This window comes from Stenella coeruleoalba (assembly GCF_951394435.1).
Source record: "Stenella coeruleoalba genome assembly, chromosome: 19".
NCBI lineage: Eukaryota > Metazoa > Chordata > Mammalia > Artiodactyla > Delphinidae > Stenella > Stenella coeruleoalba.
The window spans coordinates 13,685,878-13,713,581 of NC_137165.1; the positions used below are offsets into that span (position 1 = coordinate 13,685,878).

A 27,704-nucleotide genomic window follows, 5' to 3' on the forward strand; every position below is an offset into this window, starting at 1 on the left:
TGGAATTGCACCCTATTGCTGCTGAAGTGGTTTTGCTCCCAAGGAGCCAGGGAGAAATGTCTGGGTGTGCAGCTGTCCTATAGCAGCCTCAGGGCATCCTGTCAGGAACTGGCTGATGCCCATCTCTTTTTGGGGGAGACTTAACTGCCTGCCCAGGGTCTGAAGTTTGTCCCTGTTGATTTTTCTGACACTTCCTGTAACAGGATTCTCCTTGATTTGATTTCTGCAAATTCTTGGATGTGATTTTTACTGCTGTTCTTGAAGATAAAAGGCTTATTGTTTTCTAGGAAGTTTCTCCTGAGGGTGCAGAAATTGTGGCCTCCAAGTTGGAAGTATTTTTCTGCACTGTTGGCTTTCTCTAATGGGGGGACAACATTAGTGGCAGCATCCAGTAACCTGCAGGATTTACATTATTTGAGTCATTCTGGAGGAAGGGGAGTTAGCAGGCAGTAGAGACTTGGAGCCCATTTTGTTTTTCCTGCTACTTTTCTGCTCTGTGCCTTGCCTTGAGTGTGAAGTTTTTCTCAGATCCCTCTGGGTGTCTCTTGCTATCTGGGGACCTTTGTGGGACTAGAAACTAGTGAGCAGGCTCTTTACCAGCCTGGAGCAAGGATCCCAATTGGCAGGACCACTGCATAGAAAGGAGAGCATAGCAGCACGTGCTTCACCAAGCATGCAAGATGCAGGAGGCTCCAGGGGGTTCCACCTAGGGTCTGGGAACTGAGAATCTAAGCTTGGGAGCTGACTTGATTCGTAGGAATACAACTAAGCGTTTTGTTTTTTGTTTTTGCGGTATGCGGGCCTCTCACCGCTGTGGCCTCTCCTGTCGCAGAGCACAGGCTCCGGACGCGCAGTCCCAGCAGCCATGGCTTACGGGCCCAGCCGCTCCGCGGCATGTGGGATCTTCCCGGACCGGGGCACGAACCCGTGTCCCCTGCATCGGCAGGCGGACCTTCAACCACTGTGCCACCAGGGAAGCCCCAACCAAGCGTTTTTGTCTCAGCTCTCTGACCTCACAGTTTTGAGCTGGGGGTTGGCCGTTGCTCTGCATTACAAATGTAAGCCACCCAGAGAAGGGCCGCTGGCCCTCACACCTCTGTGTGTGGAGTTCTGACCAGTATGGGACTTTGCTGGCCATGGCTTCTCCATCAGGTGATTGATTGGTGGTACCTCCAACAATTGGTAGTCATTGAAATGGAGAAGGAAAAGAAAGTGATCAGTTGGGGTGTCTTTGGACAGCTTCTGGTCAGGACATAAGTTAGGTGTCCTCTCCTGATGGCTTTGTGGTAGTAGCTTGTACTGTAATATGTGGCCCCAGAGCAGAGATGGTTGGTGCGTGCTCTTAGGGTGATTAATCCTCCAAGGAGCTTGGCCCCTCCCTAGCCTTTCACCTTGAGGGCTGTTGTTGGGAGTTTGGGTCCACAGAAGTAAATCCCCAGGACCTGCTTCTTTGGGTCTGAATCCTCATCTTGGCTTCGGAGTTTGCAGGGGTGAGTCCTCCTGTATCAACCTCCTATGTTAACGGAGAGAGGTAGACCCATTGGCGAGTTTTGTTGGGGAAGATATGAGTGGGAGAGAGGGAGAAGAAGACAGCTCCAAATGTGAGTCAGAGGCCTGGGAAGTAGCTGGTGAGGGGACAGGTTTGCACCGAATCACAGGGTTCTAAATGAAGTGCCAGAACGGACAGAGGGTCGTAGCCTTGAAGCACTCGGGGCCATTCTCTGCTGGGTTTTTGACAGCGAGTGTAGCGTCACGTGCAACAAAACATTTAATACCATTCTAAGATGATGCTTTAAGAGCAGGTTTCAGAGCCTGAAGTTGATACTCTTTTCCCTCTCTTGCAGTCGAGTCATCCTACCTGTGTCTGTAGAAGAGGTAAGTCCTTTTTCTTCTTTTTATTCATAGTTGGATATACTTGCTTGTGACCCTTAGCTCAGTCGGGCTCCTGGCGGCCCACGCTAGTATCTTCTTGTGGTTTTCATGTTTGTTCTAGCATAGAGATAACCAGTACTCGATGTGAATTTTCCTGGTGCAATTTTCTGTTGAAGGAGGGCACTTATGTATCTGACCAACTATGTGCAACCTGCCTCAAGCTGTTGACCAGCGAGATAACTTTGAATAGACACTAAACCAGCCCCTGTTACCTGCTAGAACTCAGCCTGTTTGGGGACATGTTACTGAGGGGATGAAGCACGTGCATTTCTGGGACCTCTGTGACTCAACAGGGAAGTGTGCCTGGCTCTCTCTGGTTGTGTGACAAACCAGCAGGACTGGAAATCTCTGAGGCCCTTCCTAGCCATACTCTAGGTGACTGCTAGGAAGACCGAGGCCCAGAACCCTTCTTTCACGGAGGGCAGGGAATGACAGATGGGCTTGGCTTGCCCTCTGTCCTTTTATGGTTCTTGGGCCTGACATTCCTGTGTATAGGGATCTGGCAGGATTTGCCACAAGAAGGTTCATAGGCCGTGCTGACTCAGAGTTGGTCTCTGGGACAGCAGAAGACTGTCACAGAGCCGCCCTTGTCCCGCCCTTTCTCTGAACTTCCTTCACTCTCCTCTCCCAGTTCAGCCTTGTTCTTTGCTCCCTTTGGAATCCACAGGCCCCTCAGCTTTCAGTTAAGCTTGACTTTGGGTGAAGCTGCTCAGCCAGTATGGTGCCCTCAGTCGCCCTCTTTCCTGCAGTGTCAGCTCTTGTGATAACTTCCACCCTGTTCCAAATATGAAATGGACCTTTGAAAACTGAGATCAGGCCAACAGAGCCCGCAGCACACTTGAGATGAGACAAATGGCTTCTTGGCGCCCAAAGAGGGTCGGCAGGCATTGGCCCCCCAGAGGATTGTCTCTGGTGGTGGGCTGTACGTCTGTTAAGAGCTGTGGAGACCTGGGGGAGGGGTCAGGGTGGGCCTCGAACGTGATGTGGGAGTTCTGGGAAAGGAGGATAAGAGAAATGAGACTGGGGAAGCTGGGGGAGGGGATAGCTGGGTAGATGCTGCGATCCCTGGAGGCCCCTGAGATGTACATGGGGCCTGGGAACCACGGGCTTGGGCTGAGAGCTGTTGGCTTGGGGGAGCCCTGCTAACCCATCTCCTTTGGGGTCCTTGCTCTCTTTATGAAAAAACAGCAAGTGATGATTTTCTAAACCAGGAGGCCAAGCAGGAAGGCCCAGCACATTACTTGCCCTGAAACTTGGGGGTCCTATGCCTCTCTCTCTGCTGTACAGGAGGATCCCACACCCCAGAGAGGAAGATGTTCCCCAGGAGTTCAGGAGTACCTCAAAGTGGTGTTTAGGGGTGAAGTGGATCATTTTTACAGGGAGTTTCTTTTTTTTTTAATTAATTAATTTATTTATTTATGGCTGTGTTGGGTCTTCGCTGCTGCGCGCGGGCTTTCTCTAGTTGCGGCGAGCAGGGGCTACTCTTCGTTGTGCGTGGGCTTCTCATTGTGGTGGCTTCTCTTGTTGCGGACTATGGGCTCTAGGCGTGTGGGCTTCAGTAGTTGTGGCACGTGGGCTTAGTTGCTCCGTGGCATGTGGGATCTTCCTGGACCAGGGCTCGAACCTGTGTCCCCTGCATTGGCAGGCGGATTCTCAACCACTGCGCCACCAGGGAAGCCCCTGCAGGGAGTTTCTTGATGGAATGACAGCTGGGAGTGTCTCTGGGAGGTGTGGCAGACCCAGTAGGGCCAGCACTGTCCGGGGGCACCTCTTGGCTGATTGCTTATGGTGGAGCCAAGCATGGAGGGAAAGGGGAACTCACCTTGAGAGCGTCCACAATTGGCAGTTTTCAGTTTGTGGTTGTTTGTTTTTGGAGCATTGAGGAAATTGTGGGGTGAACTGAGCCTGAAAGCAGAAGCTTGGGAAGTCAGCACTGGTTACGATTCACCTGTAAGCCTGGTGATGGTCAACGCATTCTCAGCCATAAACCACTGATGAGAAAGCAGTGCTTGGCCTGTGCAGGGTTGAAGCAGGAGCTGCTCTTTTGATGGCGTGAACCTTGGTTCCAGGAGATCAGAAAATCTTGAATGCGGAAGCCAAAGAAGAGATAAGTAATGACCAGCCTTCTCAGAGTCTTTATCGATAACCCTTCCTGACTAACGGTTCCCATGGGAACAGCCCAGTGTCATGTGGCTGTTGGATTCACTTCCCAATTGGAGGCCCTCAGAGCTTTCTGATTTGGAAGGGGAATGAAAAGAGAATAGAGAAGCCCCTGTCTTTATGACCATCCTGATGGCTTGAATCAATGTTTTGGGGTAAAATCAGCTTCTGGCTGGCCAGAGCCTTTGGCCTAATACTCACTGTGCAGGGTTTCTGGACGTTCTGCAGCAAAGCAAGAGAGCCCTGGCTGTTTAACGTGGTGTGTCCGCCAGTGGTTCCTTGCTCAGTTCGGGCCGCCTTTTCCCCCTACCGTGGGTAGGGCTGTTTTACTTCTCATTTCCAGAGATGCATGGCACCCCTTTGGTGCCTGGGCTGGCAGGTCCACGGGGGTGGGACCAACAGCTGTGCTGTTTTTCATGACATGTTTCAGGCGCACCCACTACATCTTCCTGGGCTCCCACTCCCAGATTGCCAAAGTGGTGGAGTCTCTGTTTTCCTTAGCTGTCTTCTTTCTTGGGAACAAGGGAGCAGATCTCCAGGGCAGGGAGCACTGTCCTGGGCCAGAGGAGGCTGGAATCCTCGTCTCCTTGGGGCTCTTTATCTGATTTAATGTTCTGATCCCCATCCCCCATCTCTACCCCATCTGAGTCTGGCTGCTTTCTGCTTTCCCAGGGTGCAGAGCCATGGTGCCAAAGGGAACCCTCTGACATGAAGAGTGTCCCTCACTTGTAGCTTGTGGAGGCTAGTCTTATTCACCCCTTAGGATTAACAAAACTGCCTTACATGTCTCATTGGGATTAAAGGATCAGAATATCAAGAGAGATTAAAAGGGGAAGATGCCAGCCCAACACACTGATCCTCTTAGAGCCTGCCCTCTGATTCCTGCAGCTGAAGAGGAACCAAATGAAGGGGATTAGTCTCTGCCGGGGGCCCCTCCCCAAGCAGCACCACCAGCCGGCCCCCCAGTCCCCTCCACCGGCCTGGTAAAACCGGCCTCCCCTTCCCTTTAGGACTGCTGAGTCAGTGGTTAGATGTTCTTATGACTTTTCTCTGAAACAGAATTACTGCTGCCTCCTAGGAACCCCTGGCTCAGCCAAACCCTGACCCACTTGATAGGGGATTTCATGTGTGCCTCTGTTAGGGGGTGGACTTGGAAAGGCAGAGGGACAGCTTGGGGCTCCCTGGGGGCATTGAGGCAGCCCTGATGTTGCTCTGGATTAGCAAGGTCAAGGTGACTGGCTCTCACCCAGATGTTCCTCTTTACAGGATTAACCCAGCCTTGACGGTTTGCCTGGGCCTTTCCTTGGCATCCTGCACTGCGTTTTTGCTTTGGAAGTTAGGGCTCTTTCAGCTTCGTGGTGAGCAGTGAATTGTCCTGGTGAGCTGCCTCACCTCCTTCCATGTTTGCCCAGAAACGCCTCTGTGGTGCTTAGGAGGCTGCCTGGTAGAGCAGGCCTCAAAGGGAAAACGACCTTTGTCTTTCACTCCTGAGAGTACCAGGAGCTTGGGGAAGGGGCGTGGAGGGTGAGGAAAATCGATCCCCACCCCTCCCCAAACTATAATCCAGTTTCTTTTTCTCATACTCCCTAAACTGTTGTGCCTGGTGGCATTGGCCGTGATAGGGAAGATGCATCCTTTGGTATAGGCGTAACTTCCCTTCTTAATGATTGCGTTCATTCTCTTTTCACCTCATTTTTCCCTCTAGACAGCTTCCCTCAGAGAGAAGGGAGCAGAAGGGCCAGGCCTGGGCACTGCCCAGGTCATTGGCCCTAATACTGAGTTGTCTTGAGGGATCAGAGGAGGCCAGTGATCTTGACTGGTGACTTGATAGGGTGGCATGTGACCCAAATAAAGGAAAACTAGGCTTTGGCCATCTAGTAAGTGCCAACATAGAGGGTGCGCCCAGCCAGCACTGTGGGGTAGGAATCTGTGCTGTCTAATACGGGAAGCAGGGTGCCTGCTTCAGCCCCAGGAAGCAGGAAAGCCTCAGGAGGTTTGGTTGCCTGCAGGACTGCTCTGGGAGCTGCTGGCAGGGTGAGGAGGGGCCCAACGCCGGAGAAGAAACAAGTAGATGAGCCAGTTTTTTTTTTTTTTTTTTTTTTCCCAGTACGCAGGCCTCTCACTGTTGTGGCCTCTCCCATTGAGGAGCACAGGCTCCGGACGTGCAGGCTCAGCGGCCATGGCTCACGGGCCCAGCCGCTCTGCGGCACATGGGATCTTCCTGGACCGGGGCATGAACCCGTGTCCCCTGCATCGGCAGGCGGACTCTCAACCACTGCGCCAGCAGCAAAGTCCCGATGAGCCAGTTTTATAGCAGGGGTTGTGGATTTCACAGTGCACTGGGTACCTTTCTTTACAAGAAGTCATGTCTTAGGACCTGTTTAAATGAATGGGATAAAGAGATTTCTAACAACCAACCCAGATATTGTTTGGGGATCTGGGACCAAAGGCAGGTCCAGGGCAAAAACTACCTTGGACTCTATTTTCTGGATAGTGGTGTGAGATTAAGCATATTCACCTGCCTCCTGAAGCCTTGAAGTAGGATGTGAAAATGGGAAAGATGAAATTAAACACACCTGATGGCTAAAGAGAGGCCACGGAGCAGCTTTTCTTAGTGGCTCTCGGTGGATTTGGGCAAGGCCACATGAGAAACTGCGGGATAAGCTCCCGGATCAGGGGGTCCCAGAGCGATCTAATTGGACAGTTCTGGCAACTGGACTGTGTGCAGCCATCGAGAAGATTCTGCGTTGGCAGTAACTCCCGTCTCTCTGTTTCTTCAGTATCAAGTAGGGCAGCTGTACTCTGTGGCTGAGGCCAGCAAAAATGAAACGGGTGGTGGTGAAGGTGTGGAGGTCCTGGTGAATGAGCCCTATGAAAAGGACGGCGAGAAAGGCCAGTACACGCACAAGATCTACCACTTACAGAGGTAGGTGGCTGCGCGGCAGAGCGAAGGCGTCCTGGTATCAAAGTGGAGACAGCGGATCATTCGGGGTGTTTTCTGAGTTGTTAGCTGGTTGATCAAGTTGCTTCACCTGTGAGAGTAGGTAGAGGTAGTTCTTCTTTGCTCATTTAAAGGGTTGTTTGTTTTTATTATTATTCTTTATTTTTATTTTATTTATTTTTTGCGGTACGCGGGCCTCTCACTGTTGTGGCCTCTCACTGTTGTGGCCTCTCCCGTGGATGCGCAGGCTCAGCGGCCATGGCTCATGGGCCCAGCCGCTCCGCGGCATGTGGGGTCTTCCTGGACCGGGGCACAAACCCGTGTCCCCTGCATCAGCAGGTGGACTCTCAACCACTGCGCCACCAGGGAAGCCCACACGTCGTATCTTTAAACAAATGTGCTAGAAGTTGTTTCACCAGTCTTCTCTTGACGTATATTTACAGTCATTTCCAGATGTTTACATACAGTACTCTACTAAAACTCCTTCTGCACAAATCTTTTGATGTACCCAATGTGTGTAAATCTATAGTAAATGTTCCTACAAGTAGAATTGTGGGGTCAGGTAGTATTTTAAATTCTGATATTGTGAAATCAGCTACCAGAGAAATTTTGGTACCTCTCTTTGGATCAAAGGCATAAGTATTTAAGAGTATGGCTTGAACTGATTGGTGTACCAAAATCCATTGCAAACCATACAATTGCTGAATCCCTAACCAAGACAGTAATGTTTCAGTAAACTGTAAGCTGGCCCAAAGGACATTGAAAGCCATGGTAAACATACACCAGCTTGAATGGAAATTGAATCAATCTAGTTTTAGAAACTACCCAGTACTGGAAAAAATAAACCTGCTATTTTTTTTTAATTGTGGTAAAATGTACATAACACAAAATTCACCATTCTTACCATTTCTTAAAAAATACTTATTTATTTATCTGGTTGCACTGGATCTTAGTTGCGGCAGGCAGGCTCCTTAGTTGTGGCATGCATGTGGGATTTAGTTCCCGGACCAGGGCTCGAACCTGGGCCCCCTGCATTGGGAGCACGGAGTCTTATCCATTGTGCCACCAGGGAAGTCCCACCATTTTTAAGTTCAGTGGCATTAAGTAACATTCACATTGTTGTGCAACTTAAACCTGAACCTTAATCTCTAGTCAGTTAAACTGAGCAAAGCAGTTTCATTTTCATTTGGTAAACTGGCTGATTTAATGTAGTCTGCTGATCTAGGGATGTAAAAGTGCCAGTCCAGAGGGGTCCAGGATTTTGTGAGTGCCAGAGCCAGGAAGAGAACAACACTGAAGTGGGGGAAAAAATCTCATCAAAGGACTTCCTGGTGGTCCAATGATTAAGACTCCCTTCTTCCACTGCAGGGGGCACGGGTTTGATCCCTGGTCGGGGAACTAAGATCCCACATGCTGCGTGGTGTGGTCAAAAAGTTAAAAAAACAAAACAAAACAAAAAAACTCACCAGGATCCCATTTCCTTGACATTGTGCTCTTTTCCCACCATGCCTTCTCCTCGTCCTCCTCTGAGTTGACTGCCAACGAATACTTACTGAGCCATTAACTGTTGATTAGAATAAGGCTTAAGACACACCTTCTGGGGCTTCCCCTGTGGCGCAGTGGTTAAGAATCCGCCTGCTAATTGCAGGGAACATGGGTTCGAGCCCTGGGCTGGGAAGATCCCACATTGCCGTGGAGCGACTAAATCCTGTGCCACAACTACTGAGCCTGCACTCTAGAACGCGCAGGCCACAACTACTGAAGCCCTTGTGCCACAGCTACTGAAGCCTGCGAACCTAGAGCCCGTGCTCCGCAACAGGAGAAGCCACTGCAATGAGAAGCCTGCGCACCACAACAAAGAGTTGCCCCTGCTCACCGCAGCTAGAGAAAGCCTGCGCGCAGCAACGAAGACCCAGCGCAAACAAAAATTAATTAATTAATTTAAAAAAGACACACTTTCCCCACAGCACATTTGTATTTTTTAAAGAGAACTTTGAAAAGAGATAGTGAGGCTGGTAGTAGGGGCCAGTTGGTTCCTCAAGACTCAGCTGGTCCAGCCAAAGTGGCAGAGAGGAGGTCTGTACATATGGAGGGTGGGACATGTCTCACCTTCTCCCTTATGGAGAGGGTGGAAACTTTGAACTGCTACCTACCACTACTCTTAACCCCAAAACACCCAGTTGCCAAGAAAAGAAAAGAAAACCAACAGTAAAGAAAAGAAAACCAACAGTGCTGAATGCCATGACCACCTCCCCTCATGAGGACCAAAGCCGTTAGTTGTCCCAAATCGGAAACCATGGATTCACAGCACCTTCTTCCTTATTCGTCTTATCAAGTCCTTTTTTTTTTAAAGATTTATTTATTTATTATTTATTTATTTTATTTTATTTTTGGCTGCATCGGGTCTTAGTTGCGTCACGCGGGATCTTTATTGAGGCATGCGGGATCTTTCACTGCGGCACACGAGCTTCTCTCTAGTTGTGGCGTGCAGGTTTTTCTCTCTCTAGTTGTGGCGCATGGGTTCCAGAGCATGTGGGTTCTGTAGTTTGCCGCACACGGGCTCTCTATTTGAGGCTCAGGAGCTCAGTAGTTGTGGTGCGTGGGCTTAGTTGCCCCACGGCATGTGGGATCTTAGTTCCCTGACCACAGATCGAACCTGTGTCCCCTGTATTGTAAGGCGGATTCTTTAGCACTGGACCACCAGGGAAGTCCCTCATCAAGTCCTTTTGAGTCCATCTCCTTGGTTATCTCCAGCGTTTCCATTTCCTTCCATCATCTCTTGTCTGGATTACCACAGCAGCTCCTAACTGGTCTCCATGCTTTCCACTTCTCTGCACAGCTCCAAGCGTTCTGTCCAGAAGATCTGTTGCTCCCTAGCTTAGAAGCTATAGATGGCCCTTTGCCCTCGGGATAAAGTCCATCCTCTTTGTTGCAGCTACAAGATCTTTTATGACCCAGCCTCTGCTTGTTCTCCTGTATTCCTCACCTCATACCTTACACCAGCTACTCTGAACTTCTCTCTCTTCCCCCCAGCTTTTCCCACCCCACTTCCGTCCTCTTGTCTAGCTCAGTCCTACCCACTCGCTACTCTGTGTAAACCTTCCTTTCCCTGGGGAGCCTCCCCATGCACCATGTTCTCACAGTGCTCTGCCTGGTTAGTTCCACTCCTCACTAGAACGGAAGCTCCCTGAGGGCAGGAGCCATGTCTGTGTGATTCCTACGTGCATCGTGGTGCCTAACTCATAGAAATACGTACCTGAATGAGTGTGGCCAAGAGTGAGTGGATCTCAGTGGGCTGCTCTGTGTGTTCCGAGTTAGCTGTGTGCTGGAGGTGGCTCTTTTTCTTAGGCCTCAGGCACTAAGCTGATGAGGTGGTTGGAGCCTGCTAAGACTGTGTAGATTACCAGTTAAAAGCTGAGGCAGAGGAATACACATACCTTTTTTTAAACAAAAGAAACAAAAAGAGCTCATAGGGTACCTGCTGCTCTGTAACCTGAGACAAGAATTGAATGGAAGAAAATATTTTGTCCTGGGAGGCAGATGGCCCTGAGGCCCTCCTAGCTGCCCAGAACTGACCCTAGGAGATCAAGTCATCTTGGATCCCATATTCCAGGTTAGTCAGCCAGTCACTCTGGTCCACTCTTGAAGACATCTCATCCTTGCAATGTGTAGTACCATGCCCTGGGCCCAGAGCTCTGGAAGAGTGCTGTAATGATAGCGTAAGGACTGATAAGCTGTGGCCGGTAGCCCGGGGCCTCACCTGCTGTCCTGTTCCTGGAGGGTAGGGGGCCAAGTTGCGGGTGGATGTTAGTAGCCAGCTGAGCTGGGGTGTCGGGCTCTGACAGGTGGCTTTTCACACACAGAGTAACCTGCTGGTCTCAGGGGAACTTGCGTGTCAACTCCCCACAAAGAAGCTGGAGCTGCAGCCTGGAGAATGTGCAGTAGAAGCCCATTGTCTTCTTTTTTTTTTATTATTATTTATTTATTTATTTATTTTTGGCTGTGTTGGGTCTTTGTTGCTGCACACGGGCTTTCTCTAGTTGTGGCGAGCGGGGGCTACTCTTCGTCGTGGTGCGCGGGGTTCTCATTGTGGTGGCTTCTCTTATTGCAGAGCACGGGCTCTAGGTGATCAGGCTCAGTAGTTGTGGCGCACGGGCTTAGTTGCTCCACGGCATGTGGGATCTTCCCGGACCGGGGCTCGAACCCATGTCCCCTGCCTTGACAGGCAGATTCTTAACCTCTGTGCCACCAGGGAAGTCCTTAGCCCATTGTCTTCTAACTCTCTCCTCTGTTTCTCTTCATAACCCTTTTCTCACTACAGCAAAGTGCCCACATTTGTTCGAATGCTGGCCCCGGAGGGAGCCCTGAATATACATGAAAAAGCGTGGAATGCCTACCCTTATTGCAGAACAGGTGAGTGCAGAGCTGGAATTTGGGCCCCAGGGTGGATGGAGGGTGTGGTCAAGTAGGCCCAGGGGTGGCAGTGAATTGGGGTTTTGTGTCCCACCTTCATTTTCCAGATTAAGCCAGTGGAAGGATGAGCTTGGGGCCTCCCTTCAGGCCGGTGGTGAGTGCCAGTGTTGTCTAGTGCAATTTGGCAGCCAGCTGGGTGGGAACCACCAAGTAGCCATGGCCCAAGATGGCATAGAACCAATCCCTCCTATTTGGGGATGCTATGATAATTTTGGTTTTTACTGATTACAAAAGTAATGTCCTCTGTCTTGGAGAATACATATAAACAAGAAAATAATCACCCATGATCCTTTCATTTCTAGTCACTGTTAACATTTTAGTGTCTTTCTAATCCTTTTTTAAAATGCTTTCATATACACGTGTATATAAAGTCTCCAGACACGTTTTTCAGCCAAATTTTGGGTCAAATCATACTAATTATTAAATTGTTCATTTTTAGTTAGTAAATGGGAAACCTTTTCTCTGTCACTACATATAGTCTATTGTTTAAAATTTATTAATAGTTGCATAGTATTCCATTGTATGAATGTACTGGGATCTTTTTAAGCTACTCCCTTATTGTTAGATACTGAAATTTCCAGTTTTAATAGGGTGTATTCATGTTTGGCTTGAAAAGCAGCAGTGAGGCCCAGGGACTTTTGAGAGAGGCAGTCATAAGAAGGGGCCTTGCAGGGTGACCTTCCTGCGCTGGAGAAGGGCCAGACCTAGACACCAAGGAAACATAGCAAAGAAAACCCTGATGTTGTTGGGGAAAAGTTGAAATAAGCCCAATGTTTGATGACAAAGGATTTAGAAACAGCTAGCCCCCGAGTATGTTGTATAACACCTGCAGTCCGAGCCCTGAATCGGTGGCTTCCACTAGACCAGCATGGTGCATGGTTTGGTGTTTTTTTTGGCTGCACCATGTTGATTGTGGGATCTCAGTTCCTTGACCAGGGATTGAACCCAGACCTTGGCAGTGAAAGCGCTGAGTCCTGATTAGCAGACCACTAGGGAACTTCCTAGACCAGCATGTTCTATAGTTGAAGGTGGGATTAGGACTGGAATTATTCTCTTAATCTTCCCTAGTCTCCTATCTGGAGTTTCTAGAAAGGAAAGATTTGAACCTTCACAGAGAACTTTCTATTCTAGACATTCTGGGATTCTAGCGGGGGGTCTCTAGAGGTCCCCTGGAAGTCGACTGTGAGTTAAGTGGCTTTTCCCCCAGCCAGTCTACATTTGTTGGCACAGACAGTCTGCCTGCCAGCCTCTGCTTACACTTCTCTTACTTGTTGGGACCTGGCACTCCCTAGATTGTATCTGATGAGGAAGATACATGTGGTCGTTATCCCGTTGACTTTGGGAATGACTAAAGTCTAGATCACAGGGTCATTGCTCTCTTCAGTCCTGCACAGGTTCAAGAACATTTTGTATCAGGACATGCACAGTCATTGGTGGGACCTGGGATGTGTAATGCTTAGAGTTTTATTGCTGTAGCTGAAAATGCAAACATCACTATTCCCTAATCAGCAGGCAGGAAGCTGTTCAATTCTTGGAAAAGAGGCACATACACACTTTCTTAAAAGACACTGTGGGGGCTTCCCTGGTGGCGCAGTGGTTGAGAGTCCACCTGCCGATGCAGAGGACACGGGTTCGTGCCCTGGTCCAGAGGATCCCACGTGCCGCGGAGTGGCTGGGCCCGTGAGCCATGGCCGCTGAGCCTGCACGTCCAGAGCCTGTGCTCCGCAATGGGAGAGGCCACAACAGTGAGAGGCCCGCGTACCGCAAAAAAAAAAAAAAAAAAAAAAGTGTGCACAGTGGCTGGGTGTGTCTGGTCTAGGGCCAAAGATGAATTTTCTTGATGTGTAAGAGAATTGCATTGAGCTTGTGTCGTAAGAACCTTAGCCAACTTGGCATGAAGGAGGCAAATGGATAGGGTGGACTGCTGCATGCCTGGGGCGGGGTTCTGGGTACACAGCTTGTGCCAACTGAGAGATGCCACTGTCCTCTGCAATTCTGGGGAGAGTGTGCTGCAGCTGACATGGGCATTTTTCTAGACACCACATGTTCATTCGCATCTTCTGATCCTTGGCCAAAAGAAGAAAAATGTAATTTCTAAATACTCCGTGAAGAGGAGAGGCAAGGAGCAGGGGAGAGGAGGTTGGCTTCTTCAACGGGTGCTGACTTTACAGTCACACCCCAGCTTCATTACAGAATGAATGTCTTCTTTTTTATATATAAATTTATTTAATTTATTTTTGGCTGCATTGGGTCTTCGTTGCTGCATGCAGGCTTTCTCTAGCTGCAGTGAGGGGGGGTACTCTTTGTTGCGGTGCACGGGCTTCTCACTGCAGTGGCTTCTCTTGTTGCAGAGCACGGGCTCTAGGTGCACAGGCTTCAGTAGTTGTGGCTGGCAGCCTCTAGAGCGCAGTCTCAGTAGTTGTGGCGCACGGGCTTAGTTGCTCCACAGCATGTGGGATCTTCCCGGATGAGGGATCGAACCCATGTCCCCTGCACTGGCAGGGGGATTCTTAACCACTGCGCCACCAGGGAAGCCCAGAATGAATGTCTTGAATCTTAGATCTGTTCAGTTAGCCATTGCTCTTTTAAAAAGAGATATAAACAAGGAAGGCTATGTCCAGTTCCCTCTGGGGGCTGGTGGGAGAAAGATTATCAATTCAAACTCTTAGGTTGACCTAAGTAGATCAGAGTTTGAGGTGAGATGGATAAAGGAGTGTGGAGTGAAACTCCACATGCCTTTTGGAAGGCTCTCACCTTGTTCTCAGTGGAATGAAGTTGGCTGTGGAAAACTCTACTTATTATCAGCTCTTTCTACCCTCTTACCTTATTTCTCTCTGTTTCTTTTCCCCTGATGCTCATGACTTGGGACATGAGGAGGGGGTAAGATGGGACTGGGTCTGTGAGTGAACGTAGGAAGAGACACTTGCTTTAGCAGCCCATGTACTAAAACCGGAACGATACAGAGAAGATTAGCATGGCCCCTGTGCGTGGATGACGCGCAAATTCATGAAGCGTTCCATTAAAAAAAAAGAAAGAAAGTAGGAAGAAGAAAATAAATGTTTCTCCTCCTTCCTCTTCCTGTAATCTTAACCCTGAGCTGAATACAGTCTCAATAAAGCCATAGTTTGTTTGTTTGTTTATAGCAGTGCCACATGGCATGTGGAACCTCAGTTTCCCAGCCGGGGAGCGAACCCTCGCCCCCTGCATTGGAAGCACGGAGTCTTAACCACTGGACCACCAGGGAAGTCCCAAAGCCATAGTTTTTAAAAAGTACCTTACTGGTCTCATTGGAGAGCCCTGTTTTCCAACTGCAGACGGTTTCCTGAGACCTTTCCAGTGTACATAGGGTTGCAGTTTGAAGAAAAGGGAAGGCTCCGAATGCAGAGGTGTTTGGAGGCTAGAGAGGTGTTTGGAGGCATTGAGGCTAGAGAAGATTGGGAAAGATTGTTTGGTCACCCACATTGGCATTAAAGGCCAGGGAGGGTATTCACCCTCGTAGGTTCACAGACCTAATTTGTCAGAACTAAATGGATCTGTTTCTCAGGATCTCAGAAAGACCTATATACGAGACCCCCAAATGCCAATATATTAAGTTATATTGAAATACAAAATTACTAATGAAAACCAAGATATTCCTGTTTGCTGAGTAGGGCATTCTTTCCTTGTGGACTCTTCTGCATAGAAAACCAAATTATAATCAGAAAGCCAACATGTAGTGAAAACATCCACTTGCTTAAGTGATCAGACCCTTGTGTCTGTGGTGTTTTGTTTTGTTTTTTTTAAACAAATTTATTTTTGGCTGCATTGGGTCTTTGTTGCTGCACGCGGCCTTTCTCTAGTTGCAGTGAGCTGGGGCCACTCCTCGTGGTGCACGGGCATTTCATTGCGGTGGCTTCTCTTGTTGTGGAGCACGGGCTCTAGGTGCATGGGCTTCAGTAGTTGTGGCACGCGAGCTCAGTAGTTGTGGCACGCGGGCTTAGTTGCTCTACAGCATGTGGGATCTTCCCAGACCAGGGCTCAAACCCGTGTCGCCTGCACTGGCAGGCGGATTCTGAACCACTGCGCCACCAGGGAAGTCCCGCCTTGTGTCTGTTGATTAGCACTTTCTGTCCCAACAGAGGCCAAACTAGGAGAAAGTTGCTCGGAGAGCATAGACTCAGAATCAGGTGGTTAGTGGGAGAACCTTGGGGCCTAGTGTCATCAAACCAGGCCAACCTGACACTCAGGATGGGGCTGCTAGATGTGCCACGTACACAGCCCAGGGCTCTTGCTCCCAGAACAGTGCTGGAGAATTTCTGCCAAACTGGTCTCTTTGGACTCGCCCTCGATGGATATTATACCCTTCATTTCCTTTCTTGTTAAACTAATAACAGGGCAGTTATTTCAATAGCCCTTTTAGTTATAATCTTGATCTGATGCTTTCTTGCAAGTATCTTTCGTTGGATTCAGGGAAATTACTGATAGTCTCTTGGGTTGTTTCTATACAAGGTGGATCTTATCCCTTATATTTCAAATTCTCCTCATCTCAATCTCAGAGGTAACCTTAGTTTCAGTTTTAGAGTTATGGAATTTGACTGTTAGCCCCATGTACTGTCAGATGGGGCAGTGTGGCATCCATCTGAAATTGCGATAACTGCCAAAGTCAGAGGGTACAGAATGATCTGGGCTGTGGTCAGGAGGAAGGCTAGTCTATTCCCCAGTGACATTAGAGCTGCAGTCATTTTCTCTGATAAATAATTGAACGGTGCTTTCCGAGGGGGTCTCATTACAATGATCAGGAGTGTGGAGGGTGAGAGGTTTGGTTACAGTGAGAGGAAGGATGCAGAGGGCAGATAGACAGTGCCTGGCCTACAGTGCCCTGCTCTGTGCCCCGGGAAGTGGGGGTGGGGGGACACCAGGTGACACTCCGACGGCAGAGCAGCGGGTCTCCGCGCTTCAGCTCATCAGAACTGCTCCCTGTCTTTGCCCAACTGGGAAGAGTCCTGAGGAGCCTGTAGTGGCATCGCTTTAATTAAATTCCATATTTGGTCTTTGGGGACTTTGTATGAGTGAAACTTGAGAGTTGCTGCATTTGAGGTACCAGATGTACTCGCTGGGGCTTGGAGAGTGACTGTGGAGTGCCCCAGGGAGTGGAGAATTCTTTGCTTCCGTGCTCCCTGGGGGTGAGGGCTGGATATTTTATTTATCCTCATTAATCTTTTTCTTTCTTTTTTCCATGTCCTTGCCTTGGAGCAGTTATTACAGTAAGTATTTTCAGGGGGGTTGGAACTGTAGATGATTTATAAGAAAGGGAAAAATAAAAATGGAACTGCCCCGGAGACTCCTGGGTATTCCTCTCTTTCTCTTGGGTGACTTTTGGAGCTTTTGAGGCTTAATCCTTTCAGTCCTAATGAGGAACTTGTTAATTGGCAAAATGGCTTCTTGCTTGAAGCTACATTGGCGGGTGGCTTTGTACGTGCAGCAGTCAGGACTGTGGCATACTAGCCCCAGGTCTCACGTGTACAGAATGACGCAAGGCTGTGCCCTGCTTGCCCCAGGTTTGGCCTTCCCAGGGTTGTACAAGAAGCTTCGGTTCAGCTGACCCGATTGTGACTTTCCCATTGGGGCGTTTGTTGACCCCAGTGAGCACTGACCCTTGGCAAAATTGAGAAATCAGCAAGGTTTCTTTTCCAGGCCCAGCCCCTCTGTCAGTGCCCCTTCTGTCCACCCTTCAGCATCCTCATCCAGGTGCCTTGTCCCTGCTGGTAAATGTAAGAAGTTTCTGGGAACCTAATTCCCACTGAGGAGTTAGGGGGTTAACGTGTTCCTCCTTTGAGTAGTTCCAACTTTTTAAAGGCACTAAGGGAGGAGGCTGATAATTAGCATGAAGGGTTAAATTAGCAAAAGGCTGGCTGGGGAGAACGGGCGCGGGTGGGGAACACATTTGGTTGGCTGGGAAGTCTCCCCATGCTCTTCCCACGCTGCCAGTCAGCCGTTATGCCCTGTGCATGAGGCAAATAGGAGAGATACACGGATTAAATACATGGATTTTGAAGCCAGACACAACTGAGTTTGAGGCCCAGCTCTGTCGTTATCTCTCTGCCATTGGACAAGTCCCCTCACGCCTTTGAACGTAACTTTCCTTGACTCTAAGACGAGGGTGGTATTACTACAGCCATCGCAGGCTGGGGTGAGGATTGAACGAGATAACACTCACCCAGCATACTGTGGGCTCCCGGTACAGTCAGCTGTTACTATAAGGCAGAGGCTGGGGTCTCTCGACTGCCCGTGAGCAAGTAGGGGGGATGGTTACTCTCCAACTTTGAGCCTGGTGACTGTAAGGTATTTTTTTTCCCCTTCCAGAATGAATACATGAAAGAAGACTTTCTGATTAAAATTGAAACCTGGCACAAACCAGATCTTGGCACTCAGGAGAATGTAAGTAGCACTTCCCAGGAGCCCCAAGGACTTCCAGGCCCCAGGACGGGGTGTTGAGGCTCCATCCATGCCAAGGGGTCTGATCCATGGTCCCCTTTTTCCTGGCCAGGCAGGCAGTAGCCTGTGCCCAGATCTGTCCTACCAGGGTGGGATTGCTCTGTCTCTAATCTGAAAAATATGATCTCCAAGACTCTTTATAGGACCTCTCTTAGTGCTGGCATTGGTCTAAAAATGTAACTCCTGGCACAGAGGAGGTGAATTTTTAAACCATCAAAATTAGGGAATTCCCTGGCAGTCCAGTGGTTAGGACTTGGTGCTTTCACTGCCAGGGCTGGGGTTCAATCCCTGGTTGGGGAACTAAGATCCCATAAGCTGGGCTTCCCTGGTGGCGCAGTGATTAAGAATCCGCCTGCCAATGCAGTGGACACGGGTTCGAGCCCTGGTCCAGGAAGATCCCATATGCCGTGGAGCAACTAAGCTCCTGCCCCACAACTACTGAGCCTGTGCTCTAGAGCCTGCGAGCCGCAACTACTGAAGCCTGCGTGCCTAGAGCCTGTGCTCCACAATAAGAGAAGCCACTGCAATGAGAAGCCCGTGGACCGTGACAAAGAGTAGCCCCCGCTCGCCGCAACTAGAGAAAGCCCGTGCACAGCAACAAAGACCCAATGCAGCCAAAAATGATAAATAAGTAAAATAAATAAATTTATTAAAAAAAAAAAAGATCCTGTAAGCCATGTGGAGTGGCCAAGAAAAAAAAAAGAAAGAAAATTACAGCCTCTGTAGAGCACAATTTGCCAGTACTCTTTAAATTTAAAATACAGAGGCTTCCCTGGTGGCGCAGTGGTTAAGAATCCGCCTGCCAGTGCAGGGGACACAGGTTCAAGCCCTGGTCCGGGAAGATCCCACATGCCACGGAGCAGCTAAGCCCGTGCGCCACAACTACTGAGCCCATGTGCCACAACTACTGAGCCTGCACTCTAGAGCCCACAAGCCACAACTACTGAGCCTGTGTGCCGAAACTACTGGACCCCGTGCTCTGCAATGGGAAGCCACCACAATGAGAAGCCCGCGCTCTGCAACAAAGAGTAGCTGCTCACTGCAGCTAGAGAAAGCCCGCTTGGAGCAACGAAGACCCAACGCAGCCAAAAATAAATCAACAAAATAAATTTATAATACATAAAATAAAATACACCTATCCTTTATCCCAGCAATTCCACACCTAGGAATTTATACTACAGTTATGTTTTCACATGTATGAAATAGCTTATATACAAGGAGATTCATCTCAGCATTCTTTGTGTACCCAAAGGTTAAAAACAACATAAAAGCCTATCAGTAGGACCCTGTTAAATAAATTGTTGTGCAGCCATATAGTGCTATATTATGCAGCCATTAAAAAGAACCAGTAGGGAACAGTCTTCAACATACACTGTTCAGTGGAAAAAGCACGATGTGAAACAGTGTGTATACATGCTACCATCTGTATTAAAAGAAAAATCTCTACACTTGAATGTTTAGCAGTGGTGGTACTTGGGAGTGGACTTGAAGACAAGAGAAAGAGTTATACGCTTTATCATATCCTTTTGTGCATTTTGTAAATTTATTTATTTTTGGCCGCGTTAGGTCTTCGTTGCTGCTCGTGGGCTTTTCTCTAGTTGCGGAGAGCAGGGGCTACTCTTTGTTGTGGTGCACGGGCTTCTCGTTGCAGTGGCTTCTCCTGTTGCAGAGCACAGGCTCTAGGCATGCGGGCTTCAGTAGTTGTGACACACGGGCTTAGTTGCTTCGCAGCTTGTGGGATCTTCCCAGACCAGGGCTCAAACCCATGTCCCCTGCATTGGCAGGAGGATTCTCAGCCACTGTGCCACCAGGGAAGCCCCTTTTGTACATTTTGAATTTGTATCAGAATTTCGTAGCATGATTTTGTATCTGGTACCACCTATTTTGAGTTAGTTAATTTTTTTTTTTTTTTTTTGCGGTACGCGGGCTTCTCACTGTTGTGGCCTCTCCCGTTGCGGAGCACAGGCTCCGGACGCGCAGGCTCAGCGGCCATGGCTCACGGGCCCAGCCGCTCCGCGGCATGTGGGACCTTCCCAGACCAGGGCACGAACCCGTGTCCCCTGCATCGGCAGGCGGACTCTCAACCACTGCGCCACCAGGGAAGCCCTTGAGTTAGTTAATTTTTAAGAGCATCAAAATAAGCAGTATATGGCTAACCAGGCAACATCCCCATGAGACAAGTGTATAGTCTTTACAAAGGGGGAACATATGGAAACAAAATAGGTGCTAGGGGAGTCCTGAGAGTGTCTTGGGCTGTTGCAGTTGTACTTAGCTTGAAAAATCAAAGCATTAGTTCTCAAATGTATGTCCACTTAAAATCCATCCTCCCACTCCTTTGGATAGTTTTGTATGTACCAGTAGGAATCTCACATCTCTGGCTATGGGAACAGCTGCTGCTAGGTGTCCATTTTGGGTAAAGGGTGCTTCGTAGATGATAAAAACTACACGGTGGTCCTCCTTGTTCCTGCAGGTGCATAAACTGGAGCCTGAGGCCTGGAAACATGTGGAAGCTATATATATAGACATTGCAGATCGAAGCCAAGTACTTAGCAAGGTAGGAACTGTTCAGTGATATGGGTGGCCTTTGAGATGCAGAAATGACTTCTAAGTGTCAGAGAAACCAAGGAACCATACCCAACTTGGCTCAAAGGGAAGTTCTCTCTTGGGTATTTTATTTTTTAAATGAGTGTTAAGAATTGCCTCGCCTTGACTCGGGGATACCACCAGGAAAATAGTGGCCCAGATGTATGTGTCCTGCTTGGCCTCTGGAAATTGTCACTGGATGACGCAGGTACTGTCGGTAGCCCTGGGGTTGATTTGCCCTGCTGAAGTGACACTTAGCCTGCAACTAGTTCTCTTTCTAACCTTGTGATCAAAAATATGTATTGCCTGCCTATTTTGTGTTTAGAATACTCTGTTCTGTGGGTTCCAGGTTGGGGGGTTGCCAGTTACATGAAAAGACAAGTCCCCTGCCCTCAAGACGTTGGTGGTCACTTCTCAGAGTAACAGACATGGCAGCAGCCACCTGGAAAGGACAGTCCACTGCTAGACCATAAAGTTGGAGAAATTGGGGACCAGGTCTGTCCTGCTCACTGCCCAGGAGGTATTGGTTTAGGGAAGTAAAGGACTAGGTTTCCCCCATGCAGTACTCTTCCTATTTGACAGAGGCCTATTGGAATCTGGGCACAGGAACTTGACTCTGCCCATTGGTAGGGAATAAGTGTTTGCTCTCTGTACCCCAGGGGTATGATACTTCTTTCCTGGAGTCACTCTTTGTGCCTAAGATATTTTGTTTTGTGCATTCCCAAATAGATATGAAAGCCATCTTGTGCTTCTTTGCCTAATATCCCCACCCTTACCCTCAAAAGATTAGTGGATTTTTCAAAAAAATTTTTTTATTGAAGTATAACATATATAGCAAAGTGAATAGATCATAAGTGTGCAGCTTGATGAATTTCCTCAAACTGAACATCGCCAGATATTTCTCAAAGAGAAATACTAGCCAAAAGTATGGTGCTTTGAGTATTTTGTTGACTGTTTCATGTGAGTGGAGAGAAGCAGAGGCGGGGAAGATTTAATAAATAATCTCCTTAGCTTTGGGAAATGCTTTATGATTGTGTGTGTATGTGTGTGATTTGATACCTTCGTTATTTTTGTTAAGTAGATTCCATAAGGAGTTTGCTTTTCGTTGCCCACATTAGTCAATGCAGAGGAACAGCCCAAGAGTAAACTTCTGTTACTGTTAATTAACACACAGCTGACTGCATTTTAAATTAACACACTGACTGCATTTTAAATCAGTGAGGGGAGACTGACGCTAGTACACAAGAGGATTAAGTCTGTACATTGAACATTTCCAATAATGATTTTATTAAAACAAGGCAGTTTAAAAACAAAAACAAAACAAGCCAGAGGGAGATGGGACTAGAAGATTGCAGGAATGACTGCGGCCAGTTGTTCTCAGCTCAGGCTGCTGTTTTAGAATCACCTGGGGAGTTAAAAAAAAAATGCATGCAACCCTCCCCTGCAAATGTTCTTATTCACTGGGTTTTAGGCGGAATGACCCAGAAATCTGTACAGTTGACCCTTGAACAACATGGGTTTGAACTGCGGGGGTCTACTTAAAAGCAGTTTTTTTTTTCAGTATTAAATACAGTTCCACACGATCTGTGCTTGGTTGAATCCGAGGATGCAGAGGAACTGCGGGTACGGAGGGCAAACTGTCAGTTGGATTTTTGACTGCGTGGAGGGTCAGCACCCCTAACCCCTGCCTTGCTCAGGGGTCAACTGTATTTTGAAAACACCTTCCTTGGTCATATGAATGTTCACTCCAGGTTGCAAATCCCCACCTTAAACAGTGGAAATACGTGCCTGCTCACACAGTCTGGTAAAAGTGAAAACAGGCCCTGGCAGACAAAATCACAGAGAGCTCTCCTCTGAGGCAAATGTAAACAGTTCTGTATCTTGTTTATAACACCTTCCCAGATTTTCTGTGAGCCAGCAGCGTCAAGAATGGTATGAACTGTACTCTGGTGGAAAATCTGATCTGTTTCTCTCTCTCTCTCTCTCTCTCTCCCCTCCTCCCTCCCCTCCCCCCTCTTTATCCCTCCCCGCTCCAACTCCAACTTCTCTCAGGATTACAAGGCAGAGGAAGACCCAGCAAAATTTAAGTCTATCAAAACAGGCCGAGGACCCTTGGGTCCCAATTGGAAGGTGCAGTTCACACCCTCACCACCGGGTGGGGTGGCGGGTGGACTGGGGCCAGTGTGTGTGGGCCTCCCCAATGGAGGAGGGGAATGGCCCGCCTGGGCTAAGGGGGATCCAGAGGTCTGCCCTCTTAGTTAACTGCTTGCCTGTGGGTGTGTTTCTAATACAGCAAGAACTTGTAAATCAGAAAGACTGCCCATACATGTGTGCATACAAACTGGTTACTGTCAAGTTCAAGTGGTGGGGCCTGCAGAACAAAGTGGAAAACTTTATACATAAGGTAAGTGACCAGGGTAGGAGGCCTTCCCCGTGTGTGTTGGTGGGGGGTGTTTTGCCCGACAAGAGAAGATCATACAACCCACGTGGCATATATCAACCCACGTGGCTTGATATTTTGGTTTCATTTCCCAGACCCCCACTCCCCCTTGCACTGAACTGTCTTACAGTTTAATACTGTCCATCCAAGGGTACCACATGTGAAAGGTAAGGAAACTGAGGCAAAAGAAGGAAACAGGAAGGGGCTTTGCTGTGATTAAATGACAAATTCAGCATCTTTTTATTTATTTAGTTAGTTGCGCTGGGTCTTAGTTGCAGCAGGTGGGCTCCTTAGTTGTGGCTTGCGGGCTCCTTAGTTGCAACTCATGGGCTCCTTAGTTGTGGCATGTGAAGTCTTAGTTGCGGCATGCATGTGGGATCTAGTTCCCTGACCAGGGATCGAACCCAAGCCCCGTGCATAGGGAGTGCGGCGTCTTAACCGCTGCACTACCAGGGAAGCCCCTCAGCATCTTTTCTTGATGCCAAAAGGCAAGAAGCACTATGAAACAAATTCTTCAGTGCCCGGAATTACTGAACTAGACAGACCTAAGGAGTTTTTTCCTTTTTTCTTTTTTTAACAAGAGAATCTCAAACAAAAGTATAATAACATGTAAAAATGGGAGACCCAGGAAAACTGAGCAACTCGCCCAAATGACACCTAAGGAGTTTCTATAGCCTTATCTCTGATGTGTGAGTCTGGTGAAACTGGGCAACATTCATAGCTGTTGGCCAGTTTTAACCTGGCTTTAGGCTCAAGAGACAAGGAGGAAACTTGGCACAGTTGTTTTGGGACCTTGACTTGTGGACTGCCTGTCTTGGTAGCATTTTGGGCACAGAGCCTCGTGGTGAGGTAGGCACCAACTCTCTCCTGGGGGCTTCCCCTACTTGAAGCCATACCCTTCAGACACATGGAGGCAAAGGTCACTGACCTCAGGGACTGGAGGGCTGATCCAGATAAGCCAGCCAGGTATCACTCCCCCCCGTGAAGTGTGGGTACTGGCACAGAGGTCGTGGGGCGGAGGGCTGCAGCAGTGGCCTGCACCTTCCGGTTCTAACTTGGGTCCCTCCTTTTTATAGCAAGAGAAGCGTCTGTTTACAAACTTCCACAGGCAGCTGTTCTGTTGGCTTGATAAGTGGGTTGACCTGACTATGGATGACATTCGAAGGATGGAAGAAGAGACGAAGAGACAGCTGGATGAGGTACGTGGGAGGCCAGACGAGACTCTGGGTCTGTCACCTAGATAACCGTGAACATTATGGAGACTGTCGTGCCAGGGCAGTTCACTGAGGGCACCGTCCTGTGGTTCTAGGAACATGTCAGCGTCCACTGTGGGTAAGGTCTAATGCCAGGCGATATGGGAACTACAAGGAAGAAAGCAGCCTGTGCTCTTGAACTTGCAGTCTAGTCGAGGTCTTGGCATATCCAGAGAGACAAATATGGCGGGCTGTGCTGAATGCCAAGTGAGTAATACAGTTGCTGCAGTGGTTCTTCAGAGCCGGTGGCGGGGGGATGGTGCTGGGCTGCAGAGGTGGAGGCGGCCTCGGAAGGAGGCAGGCTGGGCTGGTCCACGGATGCCACGCATGTCACCCGCAGAGGACAGCAGCGGCACACAGGACTAACCCCTCTATAAGGGTGTTGGGAGCTATTTTTAGAGTTTGGAGCCTTTGCCTTTTTTTTTTCTTGCCCATGGCATGGATCCCAGAAGGAGAGCTATCTGCTGTTCCGTGGAAGCCTGAAGACCTAACACTCCTCTTGCCTCATTTGGGGAATTTGGGGCTGCTTCCCTGCAAGGCTCACTCTGAGGAGATGGTCAGTAAATAACATTCAGGCAGCCACTGTGTGTGAGACACTATTCTGAGGGCTTTTCCACGTCTTGTCCCATCTCCTGTGATCCTCACAACCCCTGTGAGGATGCGCCACTGTTACCCCCACTCTCAGATGAGGATGTAGAGGTTCTGAGAGTTCAAGGCCATACCCAGGGTCACACAGCCTGCAGGTGATACAGTCAGGGGAAGAGCCGTAGCACTCAATCACTCCGTCTCTTCTTCTCCCTCTAAATGCCATTTGGGGCTCCCTCCTGCCTCTCGGGGCTAAAAGTAAGGCAGGAAGCTCTGTTTCATAGGAACTGCCATCCATTGCTCCCTCGTTGCCCTGGGAGGGTTGGCATGGAGCCTGGGTGTCTGGCAGGCATAGCTTTGCACAGCCTTGTCTGGCACTCCAGCAGGGCCTCAGGTGAGACGCAGGCCCGGGTCCACGGTGCCCCACACTACACAGGTGGTCCCGCTGCCCTGTGCTGGTCTCGGTGGAGAATGGGCCTGCGAGCTCTTCCTTCCTTGATTTTACCCTCCAGGATGACACTTCCTGGGCTGACTCACTGGTTACAGTGGTTTGCTGAGTTAGTTCCTGTTGTAGGCAGACGTTTTAGTTATTCATTCAGGTACATTTGGCAGGGAAGTGGCAGGATTTTGGACACAACTCCTGATTCTTCTGCTAAGGATCTTCAGGAAGTGGTAGATTTTAATGTCCAGGTCCCTGGCGATTCTAACAATGTAAGAGGGAGGCCTGAGTCCTGTGGTCACCCGATTCTTGAGAAAAAGAAAAGAAACAGGCTACCAAATGGAAGAACACGGAGCTTTCGGGGTTTAGCCTGTAGCTTCAGCTGCCCACTGCCTGACAGCCCAGCCAGAAGTACACTGGGGTCATGGAAGTGTTTGCTGACAGCCTTTCACTCTTTGGGTCGAATTCGCATTCTTGGTGCTGGGAGAACTCTCCTGAGCATTTACGGGATCTGCCTGCCTCAGATCCAAAGTTTGAGAGCACTTGTCCTCGGGGAGTTCTTTTTTTAATCCCCACCCCTTGTCTTTGCCTGTTTCTCCATTCTGTGGATGACTGTGCCAAAAGCTTAGATGATCTCTGTCCTCCAAGATAATTGCAAAATGCAGAAAACCCTCTTTGGAATTGGAATTTTTTAAATAGTTGGCAGTGGAAGAGAAAGCAAAGCCACTGGGGGATGTGTTCTGACCCCTTTAGCAACTGTATGGGACCTTTGTGTGCTGACTGTACCGCTGGCTCACTTCTCTTTCTTCTTTATTTTTCCTCTTTCTAAAAATATTTTTATCCAAGTTTTATTTTCAGAGTTTTACTTTTTTCATTTTTAATTAAAAAGACACTTTATTGAAGTCTGATTGACATACAAAGAGCTGCACCCATTTAATGTGTACATCCTGATGAGCTTGCAGATAAATAGACATCCGTGAGACCATCACCACAGTCAGTGTCCAAAGCATATCCATCACCTCCACAAGTACCCTAGGCGTATGAGGAAGATGCCGTCCTCCTCTGCCCTGTCCCTGCAGTCCTGCCCCCAGAAGTAGCCCCTTGCAGTTCTCACAGTTGTTTCTTTTGTTAGTTACCTCCGAGTTTCTAAATAATAGGTTTATCCTCTTAATTCACAGTTTTTCAACTTTAGCTGTTAATTGCTCGCTTCTTCCTGTGGAAGGTTTAGCTCTTTTACTCCACCCACCACTCACACGCTCCTCCTCTCCATCCTTCAGTGTCACAATTTGGGGTTAACTGGTCATTCAGCATTTATCATTATTATACCTTTGTCGTTCTTTTTCCCAACTGAACCCTTTCATCTACTCTGATCTTCATTCCTTCCTTGGATAGTTTTCTTGTTTTGTTAGGAAGTTCATAACCACGTTCCTTCTTTTTGTTAGCTTAGTTCTCTGTATCATTAAGTTTTTGAGTCTCAACAGGGTGGTTGGTTGGGTTGTTTGCACAATAATGTAGTTGACTTTGGTTCATTCTCGTTCATTTTGCTCCCACTCGGTGGGCACTTTGAGCTAAAGATCTCTTTAGTTCTGGGAAATGTTTTTGTGTTACCTGTTTCATCATTTTCTCCCCTCTGTTCTCTTTGTTCTCTTTCTGGATTTTTTTTCAGTTAGAAGTTGGACCTCATGAATTGACCTTCTAATTTTCTTGTTGTGTCTCCTTTTTCGTCTCCTTCCTAGGGGAGGTTTTCCGAAGTTAACTTTTCTCTCCTCTGTTGAACTTAAGACATTTTAAAGCATTTCTTGTGCTGTGTTCTTTTTTTAAGTATTTTTTCTTTTTTTCTGCTTGCATCATTTCCCTTTTCTGAAGCTCCGGGTTTTGGTTCTTGTTTGGCTTTGAGATATCTCTGCCACCTGAACATTCTTTGTTTTCTCTGAGCTCCTTTTTCCTATGGGACTCTGTGTTTTCTGTTAGGGGCTTCCCTCAAATGACTGGGGGTTGGGGGTCCTTGGCTGTCCGTTCAAAGTGAAGAGTGAAGCTCCAAAAAGCGGTTGGAAGCTCTCTGAGTCAGTGGCTGGGCTTATTGAAGGGTAATCAGCTGGTTCCATTGGGGTCCCCCACTTCAGGATCCTGAGTCTATTTTTCTTGGGCTGCTCATTTTGCTTTGAGAGGACTCCCCAGTCTTTAGCTCATGGGGATGGTCAGGGCCAGCATTCTGGGAGCTGAGCTGGAGAAAGGTCCTGGTGGGCTCACTATGCCATGGGGTGGCTCTAACTTAATCCCATTGTATTCTGCATCGTGCCCACTTCACCCCTAGCTGAGCCTGGGGTCCTGAGTTCAAGACCTCAGTGCCTCCAGAGAGTGAATCCCTGGGCTTTGCAGGAAGGGGGCGTTACTTGACTGTGAAAACTGGGGGAGGGAACACCA

The 27,704-nt window shown here is 48.6% G+C and overlaps 1 protein-coding gene across 1 annotated transcript in view; it reads left to right on the forward strand.

The window, feature by feature from the left end:
• The window catches only part of PITPNA (phosphatidylinositol transfer protein alpha), a 41,899-nt gene that overhangs the window by 2,753 nt on the left and 11,442 nt on the right, over nucleotides 1–27,704 (forward strand). The window contains exons 2-10 of the mRNA XM_079904823.1: nucleotides 1,845–1,875; nucleotides 6,873–7,018; nucleotides 11,355–11,446; nucleotides 16,742–16,749; nucleotides 17,849–17,923; nucleotides 20,451–20,534; nucleotides 22,616–22,693; nucleotides 22,857–22,967; nucleotides 24,080–24,202. Of these exons, the coding sequence (XP_079760949.1) occupies nucleotides 1,845–1,875; nucleotides 6,873–7,018; nucleotides 11,355–11,446; nucleotides 16,742–16,749; nucleotides 17,849–17,923; nucleotides 20,451–20,534; nucleotides 22,616–22,693; nucleotides 22,857–22,967; nucleotides 24,080–24,202 (748 nt within the window). The remainder of the gene's footprint in view (nucleotides 1–1,844; nucleotides 1,876–6,872; nucleotides 7,019–11,354; nucleotides 11,447–16,741; nucleotides 16,750–17,848; nucleotides 17,924–20,450; nucleotides 20,535–22,615; nucleotides 22,694–22,856; nucleotides 22,968–24,079; nucleotides 24,203–27,704) is intronic.